Raw genomic sequence first — 20375 nt, forward strand, 5'->3', positions numbered from 1 at the left:
CACGGCCGGTGCTAGCTGAGAGAGGCAAGCCGTCGGTACATGGACCACGGGCGCTGGTGCAGCAAACACAAGTCATTTCTTGGTTGAATCCACAGGCAGACATGACGCTGAAAACTGGACTGAGTGCTACCCTGCGCTCCCACGTTCTATCGAGCAGCTAACCAAGCCGTGAGCAGGGTGCTCGGGCGGGCGGGCTTTAGCCATGCGGGCCAGTTCCAAGCAAGCAAGCAAGCAAGCAAGGGAGACGTGGAGAGAGCCAGAAACACCAAACACGACGAAGCTGCTGCCAACCAAGCACTGCTGCTCGTATACTCGTCCAGCACAGTACGCGTACATGTACCGACGAGCTCTCTCTGCGGTACTCGCGGTACTCGCAACAGGCTATATTTCGTGCATTTGCCCGCTCCCCCAATCCCCGTACGCGAACAAGGACGAGGGTTGCCGAACGCAAGAGCCATCTTTTTACGGACCACTCTCGCCTCGGGACCTTAACCCCGAAGACGACACCCATTCTTACCCGGCTCGCTCTTCCGCGATCCCTCGTGCCTCTCTATTTTTACCCTGTTGGCACGGCGGCTCACCGATTTAGGCTCATTAAAGCATCCTGCGAGTGGCGTTCCTGCCGGAGTGCCCCCACCCGGGCCAAGGACGCAAAAAGGCTGCCTGCATTTTGCTCGATTGGCCGGCCAGTTGCATGTTGCGTGTTGCATGACAGTCGTCATAATACATGGCCAATAAACATCACCAGACCCAGCTCGTCGCTAGATGGCCCGTCCACCGGATACAGGTACGATCTGGGAGGCTGCATTGAAATCATGTCCGGGCTATTCCTTGTGTAACGTCCTCTTGCCAATTTCCGTACAACACTCCGCTCGAGTCGACAGCCTTGGCCAAGGTCCGCGTGGCGAAGATGAGCGCCGCTTGTACAAGTAGTATTCTAGTAGCTTGATGCTGCTCAGCTCATGCTTACTGCCGCTCTCACCTGATGGCCTTCACTGTCTTGGTTTGGTATTGGAGCGAACATCATCACCCAGTGACCGGCTATTCTTCAGCTGGGTTGGCAACGATTGACGGGCGTCGGTTGGGCCAGCTTTTAGCGATGCACGCACGTTCCAGCCGCAACTTAATGCATACTCGTACTAAACCAACTCCGTGTCGTTAGGTATTAGGGCCGATATATCCTGGCTAGCCCTCCAATTCCAGGCGTCAACATGTCTCTCTCTCTCTTGTCTCAAGGTACAAATTGTTGCGCGGGTATTGGACCCTGCATGCATATCGGCATCGCTCCAGATGAGGCCAGATGTTTCATCGGCTGTGGAAAATTTGCACACTGCCTGTCTCAGCCTTCTCCTAGTGTCCGCGTTCGTGTCTCCGTCCTACATTGATTGTTTATTGCCATTATACTTCCAGCCCGCAAGCCAAACCGCCTCGGCAACCCGGATTTCTGGATTGCACGCTTTGAGGCTGTCAATGGACGCCACAGGAAACAATACTTCAAGGCTGCCTTGTGGCCCTCTGGCTTGCAGCTGAGCCAACAAGAATCGACTAGATCAAATATTTGGTCAGCCGGGCCATAGTCAAGCGCCACCAGCAAGATCTAGGCTGTTGGATGAACACAGCACTGAGGCTTGGGATAAACAATCCCAAGTTGTCTTTTCTCTTGATGTAGGATTTTTTTTTCCCTCCCGTGAGTGGGCTGTAGGGCCTATCGATAATCTCGCTTTGCCGCGATGCATTTCAATCTATTGTTGCACTCGGTCTGATCTGCCGAGGCATTCAACGGAAGCAGACGTTCCGTCTTATTTTTGAACAAAAACGGTTGATTGACAGGCGGAAGCGTCAAAAGCTGTCGGCAGTTGTCCGCCACAACATTTAGCCGCTGGCCGTCGCACAAGCCTGAAAGCCTTATACACTACGGAGTAGTTTTCCGACTTGTGTATCTGATCCTGGCGTCTTGACTAAGTCACACGAGTTCTAGATTGAGTTCCAGACCAAGTGGTCTATCAAACGATTGGCTTGTTCGGAGACGTGGCTATTTACATTGAGCCCCCTCGCGGGTATTGGTTTCGGATGTATGGAAAGGCTGCTTGCTCAACGCCGTTGATTCATAGCTTTGCATATTCCCGACTGTCGCCCGACTGACATTTGTTGACCTATTTCTCGGCCGAAAGATTCCAAGGCTCCCGGACGATGCTTCGGTGATGCTCCGTGAATGGCGGATCACAGGCATGTAATTATTGTCCCTCCAGCTCGAGCTTCCTGTGAGTAAATGAGCGAAAGCCTGTGTATTTTGCAAGCTGGGACGGATGTAATGTTGTAGTAATGCTGTTTCATCTTGATAAAATAGGCTATCCTCTCGAAGCAGATTCTCTGGAGCGAATGCCTATGCCTCTATACTTGTCACCGCAACCTGTCAGTCAACGCCTTGCAATTGGCAATCACTCGTAACAAATGATCATTGCTCTTTTCTCAGCCTATAGCAGACCCTGAAGTGGTTACTTAACAATTCGCTGGCTTTACCCACATCGAGTCGATCATTGCTGCTTCTGTGGGTGGAGATGACATTTTCTTCTGTTGCGTCAATGAGCAAACAAACCCGGTGGCATTCCTCTGTCGTCCGAGCGTTGCTTCAGATATGCTCTCCCAAGGGCCGGAGAAGGATCTGTGAGAGAAGGAAATCAAGAAGCACGATACATGGTTGAAAACGAAAGAGAAGAGGGTAGTTTTCCAGTACATGCGCCGGCTATTTATTACCCATGGGGACGCCCAGCCTTGCTCACCATTCAAGCCGCTTCCCTCTTATCCAACTGGGAAATCTCTATCTCAATGAGAGGCTTTTGGAGGATTGTAGTAGCGACGCTACATCTGGTAACGGCGGTTGATGGGGCTGTTGCACGATATCTTGAACACCAGGTTCCAGGTCCCCAGGTCGGCAAAGACGTTTCGAGGCCGCCGGCAATCCCCTTGCGATTGACAAACACGGCGCTGGGGAAACCAATCAAACCCGGCACGGAACTCCGTATACTTGCCGTGGGAGATTCGATAACCTACGGGTTTCTGAGTGACCAAAACGGCGGCGATGGAAATGGATACAGGCTCCGGGTTCGGCAGTACCTTTCAAGTAAGACAAGAAACTAATACTGAAACTCATCCGCTGTGTCTTGTTGCTAATGCGCCAAGTGCAGAAGACAAGGTTGTGTACGCAGGAACAGAAACATCACCAACCGGTAACATGACGGATGGCTATTTTGTATGTCCGCGCGGTTGATATACGGTCGAATCACTGGCTAATCAATCCTCGTATCAACGCCAGGCTGCTTGGAACGGCAAGACAATCCAGTATATCGCAGGTCATGTTGGTCCATCGCTCGAGCAGCGCCCAAACATCATCCTACTCCATGCCGGGACAAACGACATGAATCCCAACAGCGCTATTTCCACAGAAGGCCACGATCCAGTAGCCGCGTCTGAGCGGCTCGGGAGTCTGATTGACAAGATGACTGCGGCATGTCCCGACGCAGTTATCCTCGTCGCCATGATCATCGGAACCTGCAACGCCGAACAATCTCTGCAGACTAAGGTTTTTCAGTCGTTGGTTCCCAAAGTGGTGGCGCCCAGGGTCCAGGCCGGCAAACATGTCTTGGCGGTCGACTTTTCGACGTTTGGGCTCGGCAACCTGAGGGACTGCATACACCCGACCAATCAAGGATATCATATGGTCGGGTACTATTGGTATGACTTTATTGCACAAATCCCGCAGGATTGGATAACGGCGCCAGTAGGGAAGGATCCCAAGAGAGAGGAGAGTTCGTCTTGGCGATTGCGAGCGAATGCATCTCTCCTAGGAGTTTTGGGTCTGTCATTTGTGTTTATGTATGCCTAACGGCGGCTTATACTTTAACCTTGATCTTCTTTCCCTTTTCTTTTGTCGGAGAACCTTTGGATATAGACGGTTGTATAGACATGGAGTTGTGGAAGCATAGAGCCCGTTGCCAAGGCCCAGATATTGATATTCGAGCAATGAGCATCACCAATCAACTAATGTCGAAAATTAGATTTTGTATGTGACAGATGATATAAAATCCTGGAGCATATTGGAATTTTTGACTCCTGGCCTTTGATTGTACCTATGTTGAAGCTCGAGAAGTTACTTGTACTTTGGTATCACAGTACCTGGTAGCGGGCTGTTAGTCATCAGCAAGCTCACTCGGCCCCGCCATGACCTCCAAAAAAACAGCAGTTCGACGTCCCCTAACTTGGAAAGATACAAACCGTTTACAACCTAGCAAAAACAACGTCTCGTTCAACGAATTCAACGACACCAATTCCCAATTGTCGCCATTGCATATACAGCCAGCTAAAAGGAAGCTTCAAAACAATTATCCAGAAGCATTGCATCAAGCATCACAACTTTTGCGACAAGAAGAGACAGCAACTCGGTTGAGCAAGCTCCCAATCTGCAACTTCGCCAAGCATGCCAAAAGAGAAAAACTACAACCCGGTGCAAGCCCAGCGCAAGGCTGACAAGGCTCGCGAAGTCAGAAAAGGTAAGCACTCACCTATTTCCATCTTGGAGGAGAAATGAGAAAGAAAGTCATCTAACAAGCAATTTGCGCCTCGTCTGCAGGAAAGGCCGAAGCGCAAGGCCGACGGAATGAAAAGCTCGCGCGCAAGAATCCTGACCGAATCCAGAAGCAAATCGACGACCTCAAGGCTGTGACCGCGGGCGGCGGCAAGCTGACGCGTCATGAAGAGCAGGTGCTCGAGGGCCTGGAGAAGGAGCTCTTGTCAGTGCGCAAGGCCAGAGACACGTTGGGCGACAAGGCGCCGAGTTTTGGGCGCGGTTGGAGGAGAGACGACGATGGTTCAAGGTCTGGGGCGCTGGGGAAGCGGCGGCGCGGCGACGACGACGGTTCGAGTAGCGATGACGATGTTGCGGACGACGTGAGGAGCATTCCCATGCCGAGAGACACGCCGCCGCCGATACCAAAGGCCGAGATGGATAAGTGGTATGCGAAGCGGAGGGCGAAGCGCAATGCCGAGAATGCAGCACGACGACGCGACGCGGGCGACAACGAAGCTCAAGACGGCGAGGACAACGACAGAAGCAAAGGCAGGAACAGAGGACAGAGGAATGAGGCGCCGGTGGTGGAGTCGAGGACCGTCTACGAGGCAAAGCCGGTGGTGCGAGATCTGCGCAAGGAAGCCGTGGCGGCGTTTGTGCCCACGTCGGTGCAGATGAAGATGAGCAAGGGCAAGGGACAGGGCGGGCTGATGGAGCCTGAAGAGGCTGATCGACTGGAGAAGGAGGGATACCTGAAGGTGGCTTCAGGTGGTGGTCAAGATGATGTGGAAGGGGAAGATCAAGCCGAAGCCGAAGCCGTAGCGGCGCACTCTCGGCATGTCGTGATGGAAGAGGTGGAAGACGAGGATGCATAAAAGGCGTCATCATGCTTTGGTACCTCGTCTTTTTCTTGCATGGCTTGGCGCATTCTGGGTTTTATGGTTCGCGGCGTATTTTTGAAGTTTTTTGAAGCACATCAAGCTCACGAATTGAGCCTCATGGCGGCGGGCGGAGGATTAACAAGACATGTCCAGTTGCATAGTCTAATACCACACCTTTGAGACGGCAGAAACCCCTCATGACGGCCTAAATCGTTTAGCCTTCTGCAACCGTGATGAACAGATGCAGCAATCCTGAGATTAGGTTAACTTGGGCCGTGCATATAGTCGAACCAGCTTGTCGGATGATATTCCCATGTCTCGCAGCACAAAAATTCCTAGCGCATAAAAAATGCTTTCCTCTCATATCAAGACGACGACCCATGAACAGACGTGACACCTAGACTCTTCTTTTTTTCCCTTTCCTTGGCAATGGCAGTTACCATGTCGTAATGCTTTTCGATCTTATACGAAAGTTCTCCAGAATATTATTTTTTCTTCCTCTTCGCCCCCATCCATCCTCCACAATGGAGACTTCCGATAGGTGGAGAAGCCCGGAGTGCTCCGTCTCCCGTGGTTGAAAAGCAGGACACGCCGCTAAACTCAGCGATGGAGTCTTTCGGTCACTCTCGGCAGACGGCTGGGCGGGCGGATCTCAATTAGTCAAATCTTTATTATTCGGAGAGATTTGCTTAATCACGGGTGTGTGTGTGTGTGGTGATGGTGCCGTTGTTGCTTTGAAAATGGGGAAAGTGAGTGAGTGACGCCGAGAGAGAGCGACAGAGAGGTTGAAAACGCCATTTCAAAGACGGCTGATCTAATAGCAGTTGCCGGCTTATCAAATTGACGAGCAGGGCGTTGATTGGAATCACACAATCAACAATCATACCCTGTTGCCGGTAAGGAAAGCCGACAATGGTAGAGACACACCAAAGAAAAAAAAAGAGGATCTCCTGTCAGGGCAGAGAATCCCGGGCGAGCTGTGGAACTGGCGAAGCAGCAAATGGCGAGTTTCCATTACCTACACAACTCGGCCCTCTTCGCCCATGATCTCGGCTCAGCGAGCTATTCAAGCTGGGGGAGGCGGTTCCACTCCGAACGAGCGAACGAACGGGTGTCGCCCCACGCCGACCACGGATATAAAGGCGAAAAAAAGTGCTGCTACTATCGGTATTAGTACTCGTAGGGCGCCAGTTTCGACATTTTGCCGGACACGACAATCGAAAGGACTAAGCCTTTTCTCTTCTCTGCTTTCTCTGCTTGTCCAATTGCTCCTCTTTTCGGGTTGCTGCAACTGAGCTGTGCTTCGGGTTTTGTTCATACTAGTTGCTTAACTGTCAACCACTTTGGCGGCGTTTTTCGTGTCTTGAGTCGCTGTATAAAAAGAGTTGGGAAACTAGGAAACAAGTTGACTTGGGGCAAAGAGAGCCGAGCCGGAGGGGGAGAAGAAGAAAAAGAACGACAACAACAACAACAACAGAAACCATGGACGCCAACCAGGTCAACTCGAGAGCGATTCACGATGATGATGCTGACCTTGTGCCCGAGTTCAACAATCTCGAATCGTCGGACGACAAGGCATCAGCAGTAAATGCCGGCGGAAAGGGCGCCACGACAGGTGAAAACGAAAAGGAGCTGTCACAACGACAAGTCAACAACGATGACGACCTAGAGCGACAACACACAATGAGATCAACGGCATCATACCAAGAGACTTATCCCGAGGGCGGCCTCCAGGCATGGACCGTCGTGGCGGGCTCCTGGTTTGCCATGATCGCCTCCATGGGCTTGATGAATAGCATCGCCGTCTTCCAGGCCTACACACTCAGCCACCAGCTCAAGGACCACAGCGAGGGCACTGTCGGCTGGATCTTCTCCATTTACACCTGGCTGGCCTTCTTCGGCGGCGTCTATATCGGCCCCGTCTTCGACAAGTACGGGCCGAGGTGGCTGGTCATCGCCGGATGTGCGTGTACCGTGGGGGCCTTGATCGGCATGAGCTTCTGCACAGGCAAGTCTCTTTCGTTTTATAGTATTTGTATCATGAATTCCGCATCGTCTTTTATCGTCCCCGTTCTGTCCCGAATTCATGACTAACATGAAAGCTTTAGAGCTCTGGCAGTTCATCCTATCCTTTGGCATCCTGGGCGGCATGGGAACGTCACTCACTTTCACCCCGTGCATCGCCGCAGTAGGCCATTGGTTCAAGGCAAGACGAGGCTTTGCCACTGGGCTTGCATCAACGGCGGGAGGCATTGGAGGCATCATCTTCCCCCTCATGCTCACCGACCTATTTGCGCATATCGGCTTCGGTTGGGCCACCCGAGTGCTGGCCTTGATATGCCTCGTGTGCGGCCTCACAGGCATCTGCCTCGTCCGATCCCGTCTACCGCCGGCCAAGAACGCAACAGCTCATCCCGATTTCCGCATCTTCAAACAGATTCCCTTCCTCCTGACAACTCTGGCCATCTTCTTGTTGGAGTTTTCCCTCTTTATCCCCCTGGCCTACATCGCCACCTACGCACAGGACCAGGGCTTTGGCGATACATTCGCCTACCACCTCTTGCCTATCATGAATGCCGGCTCCGTGATAGGCCGGGCGCTTCCGGGATATTACGCCGATGTCGTCGGAGCTTTCAACGTGTGCATGTTTTCAGTGGTGCTCTCACTGGTGTCGTGCCTGTGTGTGTGGCTGCCCCTGGGTCACACAAAGGCGGGCATCATCGTCTTCTCATTGCTCTTCGGCTTCGGAAGCGGTAACAGCATTGCCATTGCACCGGTTTGCATTGGTCGGATGTGCAAGACGCAAGAGTACGGCCGATACTATGCCACCACCTACACCATCGTGTCCTTTGCCTGCTTGATCGGCATCCCCATTGCCGGCAGCATCGTTCAAGCCGATGGCGGCTCCTACACGGGGCTCATCATCTTCACTGGCTGCATCTACGTGGGCTCAGCAATCCTCCTCATGCTTGCCAAGACATGGCAGCTAGGCTGGAAGAACTGGCTTGCTGCGTATTGAGACAAGGCGTCATTCGTCTCCCTTTCCACAGAGACAGTTTATAAGCATAATCATCTGCCTGTGTTCCTCTTCTGACCTTTGGAGGACCGGCAGCTGTTAATATGGTTCGTTTCATCGATAGATATCCAAATAGTTCGGCGTTGGTGTTTTGGTTGGTTATGAAAAAGAGAAAGAAAAGTATTTGCACACAATCAAGGAACAGCCCATGTTTTCATTCGCTTTGTTTTTTTTTTGTAGCAGAGAGTTATGCAAGGTTATCTAAGTTGCATATAGAGAGACGAAAAAATTGATGAAAGCGAGTAAATAGATGAAAAAAAAATACTTAATGAAGTTTGCTTGACCCCCACGTCCGTGGTGCTGGGTGATATCATGATGTGTATGGTGCCTTTACATCGGATCTCTTATATTCAAATTTTTGGTTTTTGTTTTCTGCTGCTTCTGTCAGTACTGTGTCTGCTCCTCTAAATCCAATTCGGCGATCCAATTCGCCGCGTATACAAAATTGGCTTTCGTCTGATCTATTTCTTCTCGGTGTTCTTTGACTTTGCAATATGCGCATCGTGGAGTTCTGCTACAGCTGGTATAATCAAAGCTTCAATCTCCTCTTCGGGATCTCCCTCTGGCGCCTCATCCGGTCGTAGCGGCCTTCCCTCGGCATCGCCCCAGCCACCGTGTCGAGCCACACGGAGCCATTGGTCCTCACGGCCTGGGGCAACAAAGACAACCTCCCATTTGCGCGTCGAGAGGAGGTTTCCGACGACGAGGTGATGCTGGTAGCGCTCAAGGCTGTAGCGCGCCTTGTGGACAAGGATACGAGGATCTGTCTCGAGTTTGAAGCTGACAATCATGCCCAGGGGAGCCCAGCCCTCGACAAGGCTCTTGAGGAACTTTGGTACGGGGTCGAGATCTATAATGAGGCGCTTGGAACGTGGCACACGAGGGGAGGCATCAAAGTTGTCGAATGTCTCTTCGTCCTCTATTTGTGGTGACGGTGATGGTGACGACGTGTTCTTGGGGTAGAGCTTCTCGACTATATTCGTCGACTGAATTTTGTGCTCTGAGAGACGCTCTGGCGGGACGAAAAAGTCGGACACGGCCGCAGCAAGATAGAGCAGACCGGACGAGCCCAACGGCGCCATAAGCCGAGCCACGCTGCGAAGCTCGTGCAAGTAATCGCCAATGGTGACAAAGGGCAGCAGCAGGAGCATGTTGTCGCGGCGGGCGCTCTGGTACTTGCGCAGGACGTCGAGGATCCTGACAGAGTCGTCGGGCCGCACAGCGACGCGGCCGTCGGAGTCCTCGTGGAGGAGATCAAGGAGACAGTCGGTGGAGTGGGAGTAATGGCGCGAGTAGGGAAGCAGGCTGAACTGGCGATGGAGGAATATGACGGCATATCCAGCAGAGAGGAAGTATTCGGCACTGGTAGCACCACGGGTACCGGCAGAGAAGTTCTAGTTGAATTGGGTTCAATTTTAGCACAGGTTTTGTAGAAGATGATTGCAATTTTGATACCAAGGGGAGAAAGAGAGGACAAGCGAGCACAAGGGCAAACGAGCCACATACGTCAATGAACCTCACAGTGTTCTTCTCGAGCGGAACCGTCGTTCCTCCAGACGTGACGAGCACGACTCGCCGGTTTGCCGCGGCATGTTGTGTAATGAAGGCCTCGGCGAGCGCAGTGTGGGCGGCAAGCTGCTTGGGAGGAGGATTGCTGGCGAAATAGGCGTCCTCGGCCTGTAGAGACTCTGTCGCAGACATTGTTGCGATTTTGGTCTCGTGTCTTGAGTCTCGGTGGAGTTGTAGGAAGACGGATGGATGAAATAGGCCAAGGTGGGAGGTTGCCGAGCTAGATAGGTATGCTTCAAGATGCTACTAACTAGTACGGATGGCGGGGTTTATCTGATAAGATGGATGTCAAAAGTCCGTAGCAGACAAGAGCGACTTGCGCCTGTTTAAAGTATCAGGGTACATGCACAATTTGTACTTACATTCACAGAAAATATATTAATCATTAAGCATATTGACAATGATCATGACGTTGGAAGGGAAAAGATCAAGATGAATAACAACTCTCCTCGTCGCGACTATTATATCCAAGCTGTGCTCACAACTACGAAGCAGCTCCCATCATGATATCACCGACCGACCGGCCCATGTGCTGCACGGAGCAATGGAAGTTTTGTTCTGTCATACCATTCGTCATGATACATTTCCATCGTGACACAATATCTGCCCCATCATATCCCCCTTCAACTAACAACCCCCCCAACAACGGCTTCATAATACATACAGTATGCGGCACATGGATATTGCTTCTGACAGCTGTATGTTGCCTTTTTTGACCAACAAACTTCCGCCGGCTCCGGCATCCAGTTTCCCAAGGCCCGACACTCCGAACCGGCGCCGGTCACCGGCGGCCCTCGGCTCCGCATAAATTCCACCGAAACACACAATGCTTCTATGTCTACCAAGCTTTCAAACTCACATGTTATACATGAAAACTATAGCAAGTGATATCAAAAGTACGAATCTATATACATACGGTCATGTAGTATTTATTACGCCTTTCATCTAGCCTTTCTCTATTTGTTACCGCCACCGGGCAACCTCCACGCCCTTAACGGCAGACTCTGCAAGTGCAGCACCTTTGGCTTGATATACCACAAAAATGTCGCCACGCCGAACAAGACGCAGAGGATATTGACAGTGTAATATCCGTCACGGATCATCTCGCAGCTTCCGCCGCCGTTTAGGCACCGTTCCTTCTCTCCTTGAATGGCGCACGAGAAGGATTCCGTGACAAGAGGGCCCTTCAAGTTGCTCGTGCTCTTGGAGCCGGGATGGCATGTCGCAACAGTGAAGGCGTCTACAAGCTTCAAGACGAAATATCGAGGGAATGTACCTCCAAGGTTAGAAACGCTAGAAACCATGCTCGTCAGTAAAATGTACATATCGTTGCCGCCGCATCGGTTGTCATCCTCTTCTTCTTTACGAAGGAGACAAAGTACTTCCGACCAACTCTCGAGGAAGAGATGAAAACTCACGTTGCAAGGAGTGTCATATAAGTGCCTCCAATAACCGGATCAGACACCTTCGCATGGAATGCCGAGATGGCGACAAACATGATGGTGTTTGTAAATGTCGAAAACACGTGCTCGCCAATGACAACGAGGAGATACCACGTTGTTACTCCCTCTGCCGGGAAAATGGCCACCGTGACTTGAGCAATCAGCGCCGCCAACAGGCGGCCCGCAAAGCCCCAGCACCACAGCCGCATAGGGGTGTACTTTTGCGACCACATGCCGGCGTAGTATCCCACTCCAATCTCAAAGGGAAAGTCAATGAGGACCGTGAGAGCCATGTTGTCCTTGCCGAAGCCCTTGTCGAGGAGCTTGAGGTTCGTGACGCCGTCGTTGGCCTGGAAGCCAATCTTGGCAATCAGGTGCACAATGATGATGGTCTGCACGTTGCGCAGCTTGAGGATCCCCCACATGATGCGGTAGACGTCCCAAACGCCGTCCTCATTCTGCGACTTTTCTTCGCGCTTGAGCAGGCCCAGTCCAATGGTGACGATGATGTAGACCCATCCCCAAAAGGTGAGGTAGCCGCCGAGAGAGACGAGACCATCGTCGGAAGGCGTGCTTCGGAACCACTTGTTGGCAAAGTCGGAGGCGTTGAGAGCGAGGAAGACAGTGTAGGACATGAAGTGGCCCGCCGTCAGGCCCACAGTCTGCGCTGTGGAAGCATACGATACGTTGCCTGGAGTCAGCAGCGTGAGGGCCCAGCCGTCGACGGCAATATCCTGCGTCGCGCACATGAGCACCAAGAAGAACCACCAGAGCATAAAGGACCAGACAGTAGGACCTTCGGCCTTGCCAATCTTTTCCATCATGTCCTCCACGTTGGACCCCAGCCAAAGCATGCCGAAGCCGGACAGGAACTGGATGGGCACGATCCAAGTCTTCCGGCGGCCAATCTTGGAGCTCCATACCGCGTCGACAAACGGGCTCCAAAACAGCTTGAGCGAGTAGGGATACGACGCCAGACTAAAGGTGCCGATTTCGCCATACGACATGTGGTTCTTGAGTAGGAAAGGCACGGAGCCCATGGCAAGACCCATGGGGATGCCCTGCAAGAAGTAGAGCAAGACTAGCAGCAGAAAGCTCCTCTGGTCCTGCGCGGGCAGCTGGAAAAAGCCGACGTCGGTGGAGGTCGGCGTCTTGGGCACGGGGTCGTCTAGGGAAAAGCCCTCGCGAGAAATGTGGTTCGCCGTGATGCTGTCCGAATCCTGGTGCGTAGCGGTTTTGCGCCGCATCTCAACGCCGTTGCTCATCTTGCCGTTGCCGTTCTCCTCTCGCTTGAGCGAGAGGGAGGGGAGTGGCTTTGACGTAGGCGACTGAGGTCGTCTTGTACGGAGACCCATATAGGACGATGTGAACTCGCTTCGAGTCGGCAGCGCAAACAATTCAAGGGAGTGTGTGGTTGCGTTGGTTTCGTTTGCGCGTCTCGGATCGTCGGCCGGTTTGAGGGGCACAAAAAGGGCGGTAAGAGAAGACGCTTGCTAAATTCGCTGTTTCTTTTGTCCGAGGTCGCAAATAGGCAGTAAAGACGGCAATCGTAAAAGCAGAGCAGTCGAGGCTGTGGTGATGAAAAGAATGGTGTTTGAAAAAGTCGGAGACCAACGTGTAGCGTGTAGTGTGCAGACCGACGGCGACCAAAAAAAAGAAGATGCCAGGCACTTAGAGAAAGAGGAGAACAAAGGCGCACCAGCCAAGAACCGGCCGCAGTTTGACAAGAAGAAGAAAAATAGAGCAGCCCGTCTAGTGCATCTAGGCAGCAGTCGTCAAGAGGAATTCTGGGAATGATTGGAATATTTTGGCGGCCTGGGTTGGTGTGTTTTGCGCGAACTGGAAGCTACCGTGGCCTCAAGGGTCTTTTTTGACCGGCGCGGCTTACAAAAGACGGAGGCGAGGATTGCCACCGGCTCCAGCTCAAAGTAGCAAGCGTTGAACGAAATAGAGAGTTTTTTGGCTGCCAGGAACGGGGACTAGCGTGTCATGGCCAGACAGTTGAGGGTCTTGTGCCTTTTTCTCGCCCCAGAAATTAGAAATCACTACATGATATACAACCACGGGTATTCGTCCATCACCTCAAGATGGCAGTCAGTGCTCAGCTCCGTGACAAACACTCTGTCCTAATGCACATCTCTTATCTCTATTTGGTATTGAATTACATCCAGAAGCAACAGTCAGTGAATGAATACGAGATCAAATGTTACATGAAGGGAAAGATGCAGCACAGGATTCAGCGCTACATACAAGCACCGCCAATCAGTGGCCACATTTAGGCGGTTGGCCCGCTTGTGCTTCAGCGTCAGGGCGCCGTGCGGTGTGTGGGGAAGGCCGGAACAAATAAGATCCAACATCAGGGGTCACTGCTGCTTTGGGCATTTCGTCGGCTCGGCTCATCGCATGACAGGCCGTCCTTCCTTATCTTATCGGGCGGGCCTGCATCATCGAGCCATCATATGCAATGCATCAACAACACCAACCATAAGTAAACAAAGAGACGCGCCATTGTCTTTTGCATCAGCAGCAGCATTTCTGCCGGCTAGAGCAGAACAAAGCAGAGATGGATACAGCCGTGGATGAACTGCAAACCAATCCTCTCGACGAGGAAATTGCATCTCTCAAAAAACAAGGCAAGTTTTTCGCAAGCGATCGCGTCAAACCGCTTTGCGCGGCATCCCATCGCATCCCATCGCAACACCATCACTTCGCGCAACTCACATTTCCAAAGCTAACACTCGTCTCGACATAGTCGCCCACCTCCGCAAAACCATCAAAATCGAATGCTCAACCATCCTCTCCTCCCCCTCCATCAAAGAAGCTCTCGTCTCCTCCCTAAACCCCCAACCCACCCCAAAATCAGCAGCCCTCCGCCCTCGCAAGCCTAGAAAGTCCATCGACCGCGACGAGCAGCTCCTCCTCACCCGCTCCAAGCAGCAAGAGGCCTACAACCAGCAGTGCCTCTACCGAATCTCCGCCTCCGTCACTGCCTTCAAGGTCCACGATCCCGACCCTAATGCCGTCGACGGCGGACACGTGCTCGGCCTGCGCTTCGAGGTCATGACGCGCGGCCAGTTCCTGCAGCCTTACTACGTTATGCTAAATCGCCCGTATCCCAACAATAGCAAGACCCTGCGCGTACATCGGCACACCGTTCCGCCAGCAATCCCACTGCCGGGCCTGGCGGCGAGGTACTTGCCCGTGCCAAAGCCGCAGATAGAGAACGACAGCTCAATAGCCCCGCCCAAACAAGACCTGGAGAGATTTGTAAAATCCCTGAGGAGAGAGATTATGAGATACCACAACAGGTTGGGCGTTTCAGCAGATCTGCGGCGCAGCTTAGGAGCCCACAGCCAAGCGGTGGCAGATGGGTCATCGCTACCTTCAAATGCCATTGTCGATGTCAGCATTGCAGACACCGAAGCAAAACAAATACGGCTGACCTGGGCCGATGAGCGAAATGGCCGTCTAGTCATGGACGATGATGGCAAAGTGGTCAAGTTCATGGTGTTTGGTGCAGAGGGGAGAGACTGGGAGACAACAAAACAGCTCACGGACAGTCAGGGGCGGGTCGAGGATGTCGCCAAGATGTTGGAAGAATACGCGGCTGGGAGAGAATCATGATGTATTCTGGCATTGTTCAAAAAATTGGGCGTTTGAGGGGAATTCAATACAAGCATGGATGGCGTTCAGGTCTGAGGAGCAAGGATAAACAAGTTTATGGGGAACGCAAAACTACGCGTCATTTGCAATTGCGATTCGTCTTTTATAAGACAGATTCATTGAGGAGAGAAGCAGCATCACATTCAAACATCTACGCAATGCCAGCTACATCATAGCCACGGCGTCACACCAACAACAGCGAAGTTCTAAAAAGAATCAATTTCAATCACAATCCACTATCGAAACCCTGCTTCCCATACCTCGACTCCGGCTGTCTATCACCCGTCGAGCGTATCTTCAGCTTTCTTGCACGCCAGCGTAGCCCCCTTCATGAGAAATTCAAAATTAAATACTGAATTCAATAAACAAAAAAGAGGCGGTGGGCTTGTGTTTCCCCACCAGACGTCCCATAACTCATCAAGGTATGTGCAGTATTTTACATGTCTCCCTCTGGAGCACTAGATTAATACACTGCCATTACAGCCTCTCCAGCCTCCCCCTCACTTGTCCACTCTGTTTATTACCCTTACAGGAACAGAGCAGCAATGACACCTCCAAAGAGAGCCATGCTGACGCCCTGGGTACGGCTAACAGCACCGTTGATTGGCAGGGGAGTGGTGCTGTTTCCAGTAGGGACCGGGGCCGCGGTGCCGGGAGCAGTGCCGGCAGGAGGAGGAGCGCAGTAGGCACCGCTGCAGCCATCGGCAGGGAAAGAGGGAGCGTTGGGAGGAGCAGAGTTGGCGGGAGGAGCGGCGGGAGCAGAGGGAGCAGAGGGAGAGCAGTTGTCGCCAGAGCAGCCGGCAGGAGAAGACTGAGTAGGAGGAGTAAAGACAGAGGTGGAGGGAGCGGTGTAAAGAGGAACCGAGCTGTTACCGGGCACGGGGTAAACAGGAGCTGAGGCGGGAGCCGAGGGGACAGCGGGAGGAACCGAGCTGCCACCGTTGCCCGGAGCCGGGTTGGAGGGAGCCGGGTAGCCGGCAGGTCCGTTGGGAGCCGGAACAGTCTGAGTGCTCAGGGTGACAACGGCGGTGTTGGTCGCAACAGGAGCGGAGGGAGCCGCCGAGGAAGCGGCCGGGGGATACGCCGCGGTGGATGGGCCGCCGCTAGGGTGGGCGGTCTTGGAAGCCTCAACAGGGCAGAAGGTGGTGGTCTCAGGGATGACAATCGTGGTGGTGTGGTGGCCATTGGCAGGGCAGTTGGTGACGGTGGGAGCACAGCTAATGACGGTGTGGATCGAGGTCACGCTGACGGTGCTAACGCTCCAGACATGATCAGCCTGCTCGGGCTTGCAGTTATCACCACAAGGGTGAACCCAATGCCAATCATGGTTGGTCTCGTCGTCACAGGAATCGATTACAACTCCATCGTGAGCCGGATGCCAAATGTTAACATAGCCAGCAGGAGGACCAGAAGTGGGCTTGTTCTCGGTGACAGCCTGCTCGTTGATGCCCTGGGGCAGATGAACGCTGAGGCCGAGACCAATGTCAACAGTCTTGCTCAGGTCGACGTCGAGACCCAGCTCAAGGAGACTACGACCGGCAACGGCCGTCACAGCCGTGGCAGCAAGAATAAAGGACTTCATGATGATGAAATGAATGTGTTGAGTGAGTGGACGGGTCAAAAGATCCCAAAGGGGTGAGTTGAAAGAATGCAGGGGGGAGTGGAAGATGCAACAAGGCTTGCTGAGGAGAAGAGAGTCAAGAAAAAGCTCGGCATCCAGGAGGCGAGATGATGGTCTTAAGTAGCCCTCTCAGTCTGGTCCATTGTGTTCAACAAAGCTTGTTGTTCATCTTCATCTGCCCTCCACATCCTTCGCTTCGCCTTCAACATGGGTCATCATGGAACAACCCCATTATTGCGGGCAAGCTTAAGAGGGGGTCGGCTCATCAGGAAATTGGAAACAGAGACAGCCGTAGTTACACCCAAGGGGGAGAGCGCCTCCTAGCAACCGAAGATCAGATACATGCTGGTAATAATAGCAATAGCACTACTCCGTAGTAGTAATAACACAGCATCAGTTGTGGTCGATCCTGGCACATGACTCCGTGCATCAGCGGAGCACGACGGTGGCAGTGATAACATTAGGTGGCACCTATCTTTGGTCTTGGTGTCTGGTTTTAGATCGTTGGAGCATGGCAGTCTCAAGCTGACACTAGCTTGTCATCTCTCCCTTCTTCTTTTGGCACCGATTTATCCGGGTGCTCATCGAGTCTCAAAGCTCACAACTCGAGAGGAGAGAGACAATAACAGAAACAAAAGCCACAAAACGGCCTTGCGCCCTTGCATGAAGCAGTCATGGGGCAGATCGGACGCTGTTCCTGCGCTAGCGGCAGGAGAGAGAACCTCGCTTGGGAAGCACTGCACATCACTCTCTAGCACTCGCTTTAGCGATATCAGTGTCTCCTCCCTTGCCTTTCTCTCCCCCCTTTTAGGAGGGCTTTCTCTCTCCTTGCTTAGGGGTCAAACGTAGGGCTGTAGCTAGCTTTGTTTTGATGTCTGCTGAGTCAAAATTTTCTGATGGAAAGACACTGAGGTGTCCAGAATAACCTGGTAAACCACATCTTGTTTCAATGGCCTTAGCTCGATGTAGCACAAGAAAGCGTGTGTACGGGTGAGCGCAGTTCTGTGATATCTGAAGCCCACTCAAGTGCCAAGTCTGTCAACCTCCGTGCCCCCCTGGTCATCTGTCGATGGAGTCCCTAAGTATGATTAATTGTGGAGGCCCGGTGGGTGATCATCGCAAACCAGCTTCTTCCGTAGCATGCGGGTGGATTTGGTCGGCTTTTGGTCACAGCTCCCGGCCGCCGCCCCCGAGAACGGCTTAAACACGAGCCTCGTTATGAGTTTGTATAATGCCGTAATGACAGAAACCAGGACATCCGTGGTATGACGCCGTGTAAAAGCAGTGTCGAGGCAGCCTGGTCAATTTCTATGCTCAACACTGAAACGCTATAGAATGAGCTGTTCGTGACATAATCACTCTTCCGCGCTCTCGCGTCAATACTGCACACAAGAAAACATTGTTCATCAGTGACAATCACATCTTGTCCACGCAATATTCGTGCCATGGCAGATAGGCGGGCCCTTTTCTCAAAAGGCCGTTTAATTTCCGCACCCCGACCGGCACACTCCTTGTATGCTGGGCTGGCTCCTAATGCAAGACGGTCATCGCCCTGTCCGGCCATGCTGGAAATAGCATCGTACAGTCCGGGGAAACCAGCGACAAGGCGAAAAAGGGAAAGGAAACGGAAACATCAACATCTAGACCCTCCCAATCTCTCCACTTCTTGTGGGCAAATTGGCCCTGTGCCATTGCTAGCGTGTCACAGCGCCGCTTCTCGAACGAGCCAGCCTTGAAATCGTGTTTTGCTTTGGCTCACCAGGGTAGCCAAGGAGAGGAAGAACCTGGCAGGATTGAAGCATTTATGCATAAGAAGCGCAAGCAAATGCGCCCCTATCATACGTTAGAAGCTTAAAGTATAATAATGCCGGTAAAGATTTTGGGTCAGGCATGAAGTTCTATGACAATGCAGCGTTTGTATCAATGAAATGCACACGAATTGGCCTTGTCAATGTTTTTGTGAAAGCACACTGCGTTCACCTACGTGAATTGAGAATTGAAATATGATGAGCTGTGCACCAGACATCATTCGATGATACCGGATGATCATACTACCAGATAGTTTGTATAAATGGGGCAATAGTGATGCATCATCCCGCAATTCATCTTGTTCGGCGGCATCGACAGCTCGTATCCCATGTGAAGCCGCTCTCTCGCATAGAACCTTCCTTGAAGTGTCGCTACAAAGCGTGAAATGCACATGGCAAGCGTCCCCTGTTCAGGGGAATTGCGATCTCGATCCTAATAGAATCATCAAGCGAGGCTTATTAGCACTCCATCGCATGTTCTCCTATGCTCGTTTGTAAAAATCCCCATCTCCACTCCGGTGATCGGAATCTCGGTTGTTGTTCCAGTATAAATAGCACAACTCTTCATGATTTGCCTCCTCGCCTCCTTTCCCCCCCATTTGTAATGTGCGACTGAAGCCGCTTCCTTCGACTCTTCTTTCAACAAGCCCAATGGGGCTTCCTCTTCTTTTTTTCTTGAATCTCCAGCTTTCCGGAAACCCCCGGTTTCATAGGCAGACAAAGAAGAAGAATAGCACATATATTTTGTGCATACAGAGGCAAAGAGTATGGAGTGATGCAGCACTGCCGGGTAGCCCTTGCGATATGAGTTCAAGGCTGCAAACTGCATGTAAGAGCAGGGTCGTTGGGTCAGCATAGCTTTTGCTTGTGCGACGTCCATGTCTCATCTCTCTCACCACTCCAGGCGCTGTCTCGATGTAGCAGGAGGAAGTGTGATCGTACTAGCACTGCCAGTTGCGTCGTCCACTACAGCCTCCATCCGGCCATCGCCATCTTCGCCATCGAGCAGGGATCGGTCAATCTTCCACAGTTTGACTCGCTCGTCAACGATGTCGGTCCACTTCCTTATCAGGGGGTGAGCCTTTGCCACATCAGGGAAGAGCACTTCGTCGCCTCCATTGGCTTCCTCGACGTTGTAGATCCAGTTTCCGTCAGGGGCCCAATAGTCAGAGCTGAATATCTTGACAACGCTGAGCTCCTCTCTAGCCTCTGCCAGCAGCTTGGAAGCATCTGTGGCTTCTTTGTCCTCGTTACCAGCCACGCCATTGAGCTTTCCCAGAGCCTCCTCAATGCCTTCCAGGGTGCCGAGTAACTGCCCTGCCGCCAGTCCTATCGTGGCGCCAAGACTGAAGCCCTCGTCGAACCCAGCTTGGATGGTACGCTCTTTTGCCGCCGAGATACCTTCTCGATAGCCTGCGGTTGTGTGCTCTGTCTCCAACCGCCGCATATCAGATGGGTGATGAGGGGTTTCAGGTCCGTCCAGAGACGTAAGCATTGCAGTGGAATCCTCGCCGGATCCCAGCCCTGATTCAGACTCGGGTCCAAAGACATCATCGAGGGAAAAATACACGCCGCCGGAGCCAGAGCCATCTTCCAGTGCGGCTCTCTGGCCAGAATCGCCGCCCCCGCCCTGCGCGAGATACTCGTCATCCATCGACTGCTCGACCGGGCGAAAATGCATGTTTTTTTTTCCCTTTTGAAAATATCAGCCTACGAAAAAGGAATACGGTGGTAGGCACATTAGGTACGGA

At 52.4% G+C, this 20375-nt stretch overlaps 8 protein-coding genes across 8 annotated transcripts; 4 read left to right on the forward strand and 4 right to left on the reverse strand.

Moving 5' to 3' along the window:
* Nucleotides 1-2826: 2826 nt before the first annotated feature.
* Nucleotides 2827-3883, forward strand: T069G_01798 (GDSL-like lipase/Acylhydrolase family domain-containing protein; the record flags this gene model as incomplete). Its single annotated transcript, XM_056169008.1, has 3 exons — nucleotides 2827-3121; nucleotides 3186-3250; nucleotides 3314-3883. The coding sequence occupies 3 exons, from the start codon at nucleotides 2827-2829 to the stop codon at nucleotides 3881-3883; spliced, it is 930 nt and encodes a 309-aa protein (XP_056034324.1).
* Nucleotides 3884-4474: 591 nt separating this feature from the next.
* T069G_01799 (WW domain binding protein 11 domain-containing protein) lies at nucleotides 4475-5439 on the forward strand (the record flags this gene model as incomplete). Its single annotated transcript, XM_056169009.1, has 2 exons — nucleotides 4475-4547; nucleotides 4628-5439. 2 exons carry the CDS (start codon nucleotides 4475-4477, stop codon nucleotides 5437-5439), a joined length of 885 nt encoding a protein of 294 aa, XP_056034325.1.
* Nucleotides 5440-6927: 1488 nt separating this feature from the next.
* On the forward strand, nucleotides 6928-8464 carry T069G_01800 (major facilitator superfamily domain-containing protein; the record flags this gene model as incomplete). Its single annotated transcript, XM_056169010.1, has 2 exons — nucleotides 6928-7453; nucleotides 7554-8464. The coding sequence occupies 2 exons, from the start codon at nucleotides 6928-6930 to the stop codon at nucleotides 8462-8464; spliced, it is 1437 nt and encodes a 478-aa protein (XP_056034326.1).
* A 518-nt stretch (nucleotides 8465-8982) lies between these two features.
* On the reverse strand, nucleotides 8983-10222 carry T069G_01801 (DNA / pantothenate metabolism flavoprotein domain-containing protein; the record flags this gene model as incomplete). The annotated part of the gene is made up of 2 exons (XM_056169011.1): nucleotides 8983-9915; nucleotides 10028-10222. The coding sequence occupies 2 exons, from the start codon at nucleotides 10220-10222 to the stop codon at nucleotides 8983-8985; spliced, it is 1128 nt and encodes a 375-aa protein (XP_056034327.1).
* An 824-nt stretch (nucleotides 10223-11046) lies between these two features.
* On the reverse strand, nucleotides 11047-12887 carry T069G_01802 (acetyl-coenzyme A transporter 1 domain-containing protein; the record flags this gene model as incomplete). Its single annotated transcript, XM_056169012.1, has 2 exons — nucleotides 11047-11383; nucleotides 11509-12887. 2 exons carry the CDS (start codon nucleotides 12885-12887, stop codon nucleotides 11047-11049), a joined length of 1716 nt encoding a protein of 571 aa, XP_056034328.1.
* A 1208-nt stretch (nucleotides 12888-14095) lies between these two features.
* On the forward strand, nucleotides 14096-15156 carry T069G_01803 (cenp-O kinetochore centromere component domain-containing protein; the record flags this gene model as incomplete). The annotated part of the gene is made up of 2 exons (XM_056169013.1): nucleotides 14096-14165; nucleotides 14285-15156. The coding sequence occupies 2 exons, from the start codon at nucleotides 14096-14098 to the stop codon at nucleotides 15154-15156; spliced, it is 942 nt and encodes a 313-aa protein (XP_056034329.1).
* Nucleotides 15157-15721: 565 nt separating this feature from the next.
* Nucleotides 15722-16777, reverse strand: T069G_01804 (uncharacterized protein; the record flags this gene model as incomplete). Its single annotated transcript, XM_056169014.1, has 1 exon — nucleotides 15722-16777. The coding sequence occupies one exon, from the start codon at nucleotides 16775-16777 to the stop codon at nucleotides 15722-15724; it is 1056 nt and encodes a 351-aa protein (XP_056034330.1).
* A 2739-nt stretch (nucleotides 16778-19516) lies between these two features.
* T069G_01805 (uncharacterized protein) lies at nucleotides 19517-20305 on the reverse strand (the record flags this gene model as incomplete). The annotated part of the gene is made up of 1 exon (XM_056169015.1): nucleotides 19517-20305. The coding sequence occupies one exon, from the start codon at nucleotides 20303-20305 to the stop codon at nucleotides 19517-19519; it is 789 nt and encodes a 262-aa protein (XP_056034331.1).
* Nucleotides 20306-20375: the final 70 nt, after the last annotated feature.

The sequence above is a fragment of the Trichoderma breve genome, chromosome 1 (assembly GCF_028502605.1).
Source record: "Trichoderma breve strain T069 chromosome 1, whole genome shotgun sequence".
In the NCBI taxonomy this organism is placed as follows: domain Eukaryota; kingdom Fungi; phylum Ascomycota; class Sordariomycetes; order Hypocreales; family Hypocreaceae; genus Trichoderma; species Trichoderma breve.